An 8,642-nucleotide genomic window follows, 5' to 3' on the forward strand; every position below is an offset into this window, starting at 1 on the left:
GGGCCGCCGGCCGTGGTCACACTCATCAGAGGTCTTTACAGGTCGAAACACCGCGAAGGACTTGAGCACTGGAGAAACTAAGTTCTGTTGATGTTGGGTACCTACATTTTTTCGTAAAAAACAATTATTTATTTATTTAATTCCATTTCTTCTTATTATTTTTTAATTTGGCCAGAGATAGACAGACAGAGAGAGAGAAAGGGAAAGCAAGAAAGCAAGGCACCAAGTCCAGGACTCAAACTGCAGTTGGCCATGTGGGAATCCAGTGCCTTTACACACCACCTGCCGGCCCTGGTACTACCTACATTTATATCCTCTCTTCCATGAATTCTCTCAAGTGCAAGATAGAAGTTAGGAGTTAATCTTCTTTTTTCTTTTCTCTTTTTTTCTTCTCCCTTCCCTTCCCTTCCCTTCCCTTCCCTTCCCTTCCCTCCCCTTCCCTTCCCTTTCCTTCCCTCCCCTTCCCTTCCCTTTCTTTACCTTTCTTTTTTCTTTTTAGTTTTTGCCAGGGGGCTTGTGCACCTGCTGTAGACAGACAGAGAAGGAAAGTGAGAAAGCACCCCCTGGGGGGCATGGTCACGCCTCCATTTTTTCTTCTTGGGATTCTGGGCACACACACACAATGTGCTTGATGTGATTTTCAAGCCATTGGATCCAGGACCTGATCACCATAGTTGGCCGCAACCACCATGCCACCGGCTAGCCCAGGACTTACTCTTAATACATGCTGATAATACCCATTCTGTATTTCAGTGTGTGTATTCAAGTTTATATGTTTTATATATTCAGCAGAGTAAGTTAATATATTTTAGTAGTGATTTAATTCATTATGGTTTATAAGGTGCTTTGAAAACAATTTTAGTCCATCTCCTGTACTTTAATGTCTAATGATGTGTGTGTTATTGTTTATTGGTGTTTATTGGAGTTTCTCCTTTGGAAAATGCTATACTTTGGGAAATAAGATTTCATTACAAGTGGGGAATAGCCTTAATTTTGCAAAGCACATTTCATTCACATCTGCCAATGCACATTGGTAAATTTAGAAGAACATTGAAGGCCTGCCTGTAATTGGGGAAGCTAGTGCTCTAATGTTTACCTAGTTTGGCAGGAAAAAAGAAAATGCTCATTTCTATTCTCCTTTCCATTTTGGCACCATTAGAACGTTGAAAGTGTATTATAATTGCAAATGGAATTTGGAATGGTGATGTATTCTAGAAGTGATGTAAACAGATTGCGTGACGAAGAACTCATAGCATGTGGCGCTACTGCAGTAAGCCTGTCTGTCTTTCAGGTTGACCCCCTGTTTACAGTGCCAGCACCACCACCGCCGATTTCCAGCAGTCTCACGCCTCAGATTCTACCCTCCTACTTTTCCCCATCTTCATCCAATATTGCAGCACCGGTCGAGCAGCTCTTGGTTCGGACGCGTTCCGTGGGTGTCAATACGTGTGAAGTTGGAGTAGTGACAGAGCCAGAGTGTCTGGGGCCCTGTGAACCTGGGACCAGTGTGAATTTGGAAGGGATCGTGTGGCATGAAACAGAAGAAGGTAAATACCATTTATTTTCTTATATTTCCCCGTGTCCTCTTCCCCACGACGTATGTGTGTTCCTGAGAGGGGAATCTGTTTTGTGGTTTTCAGAAAGGAAAGAAAAGTGGTGTTTATGCTCTCTGGGGTTTTTTGTTGTTGTTGTTGACACGAGAACTGTGTTTGTCTTGTCCGTGGCTGCTTTTACCTTCAGGATGAGTCGGTGTCTCTGAGAGTGGTTCTCCACTTACGGGCTAAAGTGGAAGGATGGTGAGAAGCAGGGCCTGGGTTCTCTTAGCCCCTAAAACGTATTGTGGACATTGGGATCTTAGGTTCATTTCACCTTGGCGTGCCGGCCAGTTTGTCTTGGCAGGGCTGTTTTTCTGTTGTAGAATTGAGCGAGGGGTCTGGCGTTATGTGGTTGTGGCTGACCAGTGCTCAGAGCTAATGGAGCCATGGTCAAAGGCTCAAGTCCTAATTGAGCCAGTCACTTCTTTTCTATGGCTAGAGACATAGATCTCTCCTGTCCCCTAACTCAGCAAGCCACTTGGCAAGTGCAATCCATTAGTCACCAGAGAAACGAGGTACAGAGAAATGATCGGGATTAAGCTATTGTGGCTATTGGAAATAGAAACCAGAGCGTTTGTTATGTGGATAATGGATCCAGATTATGATTGGCCACAGCTCACAGCACGTGATCCTCAAGGTCGGAGTGTTTCAGGTGGCTGGTGTCATTAATGGGTTCACAAATAACTGAAAATTCAGTCCCAAGGAGAGAGCCGCACCGCTCCATTGGGGAATGAGTAGACTAGAAAAAATGAGGACGATTCATGCCCCAGAGTAGGGCAGGGCAGCAAAGGAAAATAAAGAATTAGGGAAATGTTTTTTCCCTTTCAGCTTGATTGATCAAGAATAAAAGAGATGACAGTTGTCAATATCACAGTCATTGGTGAGAGGAGTAAGGGCAAAGAGTTGGGTAACAGGAGTCTGAGACTCAGAATCATTCATTAGGTTCCTCTGCATCATGGAGAAAAAAATAAAGACTGAAACTCACAAGAAGGAGAACATCCATGCAAAAGTCCGGGTAGATAGGAAAGGAGGCTACGTTGGGGGTAATCGCTGGGCAAAAAGTAGTTGAAAAAATAAACAGTTAAGGAAAATGATGAACTGGGGAAGAAGAGATTGAAACTCAAGACTAGAAATCAGGTGGCAGGTATTTAGAAGGCAGAAAACTGCTCAAGCTGATTCAAGAGAGAAAAATGAAGATTTTTAGAGACATCTTTTGAGTTCTATGCCTTGCATTATATATACTCTTGTAGGATATATTTCATAACTAGATAAAAATATTTTTGCAAATAGCACTAGTCGGGAAGAACGGAGACTTCAATATACCAGAAGGAACCCCAGGAAAGAGAATGAAGCAGTGGCTGCGATGCGCTTTCATTTGCTCAAATGAAATTGACTTTCGGCTGTAGAAATTTGGGACTTTTGGGTCTCTTCCCTGTTTGCACTTTTCATTTGAGTTTTTCAGATATCCTGGAAAGCCATGTAAAGCAATACTGTGAAGCCATGTTGTGAAGACTTGATGTAGAAGGAGCCAGAATTAAAATGTTCCCACCTTGCTAGTCTCTCTAGACACCCAACAGCGCAAGGGCTCCTGTGAGGCGAGCAGGTTTCTGTCTCGTCTCCTGCCTTTGGGTTGTGTAGTTTGCCTTCCCGTGGGTTTTTTTGTTTGGTTTGGTTTGGTTTTTCTTTTTTTCCCCTAGAGTAGACGTGGTTAAGGGTTTCACACTGAAAGTATAGAAAAAGAATTGAGACATTCATAAGGTCACAGTTAATTAGCTTAGGCGCACATTTTCAGGAACGGAAAAAGATTTGGAAAGAGGGGTTAATTTCCATAAACTCGAAAGTCAGATTTTCTTTTATTTGGGTAATTTACTCATTAGGGTGAAGGGCTGTTTTCTCATTTCTTCGCTATGACTTAGCACCCGTCAGCTTCTTGCTTGTCAAGATTTTATTTCTTCATGTGGAGCAGGACTGAGTTCCTGCAGTGTGACCTCACTGGGTGGTAGATGTTGTAAAATTAGCCCCAAACCTTCTGGAACAGCAGTAAGGCTTGGGTTTATTTTTCACTTTGCTTCTAAGTCTGCTTAGTTTTGACTTTCAACCTTGGCCTCTAATAAAAGGTAGGATTATTTAGAAAAATAAATCCTTGTGTTTAAAAAAATTAAAAAAAACTACAGTAGTGAATGAATTGCTGTGGAATTTGATACCTTGGGCATATGATTACAGAGCTTTGAGGTATTATTATTACTATTAGTATTTATCGTATATAAATATAACAGCCTCCCCAGTTCTACCCTGTTCTCTGAAAAACCAGTCTTCTGACTCCATTATACCCGCTTTTACGTGCTCCCATCCGTGGGCACCCACCTCTGGGCCTGCCTTTGTACATTCATACAACAGACTGCCAGCTTTAGAAGGTTTTCGGGCACAGTAGTGGAAGCCTTTGGCAGCTCCATCCCTCCCTTGAATGCTTCATATTTTCCAAGGTTTGGAATGTGTGGATGTTTACTGTGGTGACAAGAGGGAGCGGGAGCTGTTAATAGAGTTATTCTTGCTGAATAAACTAAACTTCTGACCTCCATAGAATTTAAGAACCCATCTTACTAAAGACCTGGATCGTAAGATGTGTGTTTAATGTGCGGCCATTTTCAAGAGCATTCCATTTGCATTTTTTCCCCTCAGTGCAGTGAGTTACAAAGCTCTTGCACCAATTTAAAAATGAAACCCACTTGACCATTAATATTTCCCTTTGGGGAACAACAGAGAGAGACTCAGAACAAACACGTTTGGAGCCAGGTATTTGACATAGCTGAAAGCCGTGGATTTGGGGAGAAAGGGCGGGGAGAGTAAGCTATAATAGTTTTGCAGGGGGAGGTTTCACTAACAAAGAGCTTCAAGTTGAGCACTTACAAAACTGTCAGGTGCCTTTGACCAGTGTCCCATAGATTAAATCGAACAAAAGCCCTTCCCTGGTATTTTCATTTTGAGAGTATTGCGTAACTGATAGTGTTTTTCGCAAACCCAGTTTGTTACGTGGATTCACACCTGTGTAAAGGTTGTATGCATACGTGTGTTTTAAGATCTTAGAATTTTTAGAGTTCGTTTCTGCGGTCTTTGGGGAATACTGAATATTCTCGTGATTTCTTCGAATGGTGGTGGGAAGAGCAAGATCGGAATAGAGAATCCCTATATTCCTCTTTCTTGTACTTCGAATTCTTCATTAGAGGAAGGTTCCTTGAGTCACAATCGTTCTCCTTAATGTTACTGCCAGGGCATGAAGTCTTGGTGTCTAAGAATCAAGTTGTGCTCAAGAAGTTCCCTCTGGAAAAAATTAGTGGGTTTCAGATCATGCTTAATAGGAGAGAAAAGCTATTACCGCATTTGGAGGTTTGGTTATTCTACTCTGATCTCTCTTTTTAAGGTGAATGCATAGGAGCAATGATGTATTGTACAAAATTACTCTCAGATGTCGGAAGGAATTTCCTTAGCATTTCATTCCTGACATTTGGGACACACATGCCTATGTATAGTTATTTGTTTGAAAATTTGCTCTTTTATGGGGAATGAAAAAAAACAGCGCAGAAAAAAATGTGATGTATACAGCCATGTGTGTAAGTACATATGGGTTGAACTTGGCTTTTTTGCTCTTGTGAATTTGTTTTCCTTTTGATTTTTATTGAATCATATTTCTTACTGTGATGTTTTGGTTGTTTGTTTTTGCCACACCAGAGAAGATACTTGGTTCAAATCTTGAGGATGGTCGTATGGTTCATTGTTAGGATCGGCATCTACCACTCTGCCACTCGGAGATTCCCACCCCTTCCACTCTTCTGTTGGCTAAGCAAAGCCATTGAAGAAAAGGGAGTGAGAGAACGGAAACTGACATTTACCAGTGATGGTCTTTTAAACAGGTTATAGCACAGTGGTTCTCAACTCTGTGCCTTTGAATCAGATGGGGGGTTTTTATTTTATTTACTTTTGTTTTTATTAATTTATTTTTGCTATAGGGCATATTTGCCCGCAGGGGAGAGAGAGAGACAAAGGTAGAGAGAGAGGGAAGTGAGGAAACACCCCCAAGGGGCGGGGATGGCCATTCTGCAGTCCCTCCTCCTCCATTCTCCTCTCAGGATTTTGGCCACACATGCATGCGTGTATTTCAAGATGCTGGGTCTGGGACTTCAACCACAAGGTCGGCCATGTGGGATCCAGCACCTTAACCATCAGGCCACCCACCAGCTGGCCCCACGGGGGAGCTTGGTCATTGGTATTCTGTTAGTTACCTAGGTAATTCTAACACACACACAAAGTTGAGAGCTACCGTGCCTGGACAAAGAGTGGATACCCTAACTCTCTGCAAGTTCTTGATCTTTTTCCTTTATGGAAGTCACTTGTATTACTGTCTCACTTTCCCAGGTGTGAAATGGACAGGGACACCTCCCTTGTTGACCTCAGAGAGTAGATAACGTCTATCAAGAGGCCATGGTGTGGCAGAGAGCATAGTTGTTTATTCACTGTGCTGTTGAGAAAGCGGGCCTAGCCTTGAACTTCAGTTGCTGGAACTGGAACAACTCATTGGTACCACTCTTCCTAGATTTATGAATATGGCAGGGGTAGAGTTGACTTTTGATTTCACGCATGGCCCAGACACAACAGGTTGATTTCTATGTGGGCTCTGCTGAAATATTTTTTTTTTTGAAATCATTCAGAAACTCCTAGTATTAAGGAAAGTTGTTAAATGCAGGGAATATGGAATTATATGCAAGAGTTAGCCTTTTTTGGAGGGGACAACAGAAATACAACGGGCAACTTATGGTGGTGTGATTTTAATGAGAAGACTTGACACCAGGTACGAGAGGAGGAAGGCTTGTTGATATGAGGTCCTTCCCCTGATGCTCTGTGTGCTTTCCAAGAAATGAGAAGTAATTTGGAGAATTAATGTTATAAAGGTAATTAATTGAGGAAACAAATTAGTCTCTTTTAACTATGAGGGATGTTCTTAGAGTCTCCTGCTTCCCCTGTATCTCCAAAGTCATAAGGAAGCTAGCGTTTACATATGCAGCATAGGAGGCTGCAAGCAGATTTGTTAAGAGCCGAATGAATGATCCTATGTAATTGAAGATGAACCTAACGCATGACGCTGCTCTTCCTGTTCCGTAGCATTTACTTGCCAGTTTTTACACAGAACACTTCTTTTTAAAATTCTGATTAATTTGAGAACAGATTAAACATGAGTTCAGGCTCATTGCATATTTTCAGTCACTGAAATACTTTCGTGAGTGAAATTACTTCTTGAAGTAGCCCAGTATTCTTATTAATTCAACTTTGACTCAGCAAGAGGGGAGCATAAGATGACCGATTTCAGCATTTGTATTGTATCACCCCTATATCAGGGATTACAGTGACACAGCAACCGAGAACAGTCCGATGGCTCAGAGACGCGCTCCCTATCAGTCTACACTGAGTGGTTAACTCAGCCTCCAATGTGTGAGTCTGGCGGTCAGAGTGGTTGATCAGTCACTGTGCTCATAAGAGAAAGTTCCAGCCTCGACCCTCTATGGGAATTCCGCAGAGATTTTGAGCGGCTGAAAGATTTACTCTGCCTGCCACTCCCCGAACTAGCCATGAGATTCCCCTTGTCTTCTGGGCCATCCTATGATGATGGTTGTCAGCAGAAGTATGGACGGTTCTCCTGGAGCCCCATCGCTGTGGTGGCTGGGCACTCTCAGAGCAGTGCCTCCTGCTTTCACGTGGAAAAGGCAACTGCAAAAGAAACGCATCGTACACTTGTGGGACCATACGTCCCCTGAGCTAGCTCTGATTAGTCTGAGTGTAATGGTGAAAACTTCCAAAACAAACAAACAAAGAAATAAATAAAATTGGTTTAAGAATATATAATAAACCACAACAAAGTTCATATGAGTTTTGTTTTGTTTTGTTTTTGTTTTTGTTTTATTTTTTATTTTATTTATTTATTTTTTTGAAAGAATAATAAAACTAATGTGACCAGCTTCACAGAAAAATACAGAAAATAAACATGGAGGGCAGATTTCACATAGGCATACCGGAGACGGTCAATAAGCATTTATTGAATGAAGGGGAGAGAAGGGAAGGGAGCCCTTTTCCTGGGCTTCGTGCCGCTTTCCTGAGTTTTGCTTTACTCTGGGACCTGCTTGTTTTATGCTTTCTTGATGAGGTAGCATAGCTAAACTTTGGACATGATGTGTGATTGTGTGTGTTACGGGAAAGCAACGACCTATTCCCTTTATCTCGTGGCAGTGTAAAAACGTAAGCTGCGGTAGGCAGGATTCAGCTTTGTAGACCAAGATTTACTTTTTTCAGTGTTTTTGTCATAGGGTGCATGCGCTTGACAGAGAGAAGGAAAGTGAGAAATCACCTGCAGTGGGGATGGTCACACTCTAATCCTTGCTTCTTTGGGGATTGTGGGTGTATGCCTAGTGTGGTTTTCAAACCTCTGGGTCCAGGACTCAAACTGTGGTAGACCATGTGGGAATCTAGTGCCTTAACTACCACATGACCTGCTGGTCTGTTTGTTTGTTTGTTTGTTTATTGAGAGAGAGAGGGGGGGAGAGAGAGAGAAAGAGAGAGAGAGAGAGAGAGAGAGACAAGCACCTCCATCAGAATCTTCATGCTGTAATCCACCCCAACCCTCAGCTCGTTAGAATCGCAGGCCCCGTGTGCTGCCGCTGCTGGCCAGTATCTATATTTTAATAAAGGAGCCTTAGAAAGGGGTTCACCTGTGCAGGGCAGTGCACCTGCTGAGTGGGGTGTCTGAATTTGAACCCACTGCTGTTGGACTTTCAGACCTCTCACTCTTCCTGAGTCCTTCAGGTTTCTGTCTACCACTGCTAAAAAGTTCCTATATACTGGGACCAGCAGTTAACATAATGGCTATGTTGCTGAACTCCCATGTGGTCGACTGTGGTTCGAGTCTCAGACTCGGTGGCTTAAACTCACGCCGGGCGCGTGTGCATGCATGCCCAAGATCCTGAGAGGAGAATGGAGAAGGGATTGCGTTGTGACCATCCCCCC

The 8,642-nt window shown here is 42.8% G+C and overlaps 1 protein-coding gene across 1 annotated transcript in view; it reads left to right on the top strand.

The window, feature by feature from the left end:
* The window catches only part of ZNF608 (zinc finger protein 608), a 143,898-nt gene that overhangs the window by 66,956 nt on the left and 68,300 nt on the right, over positions 1-8,642 (top strand). The window contains 1 exon segment of the mRNA XM_006169976.3: positions 1,292-1,547. Within this exon segment, the coding sequence (XP_006170038.1) occupies positions 1,292-1,547 (256 nt within the window).

This window comes from Tupaia chinensis, unplaced genomic scaffold, assembly GCF_000334495.1.
Source record: "Tupaia chinensis unplaced genomic scaffold, TupChi_1.0 Scaffold147918_1, whole genome shotgun sequence".
In the NCBI taxonomy this organism is placed as follows: Eukaryota; Metazoa; Chordata; class Mammalia; order Scandentia; family Tupaiidae; genus Tupaia; species Tupaia belangeri.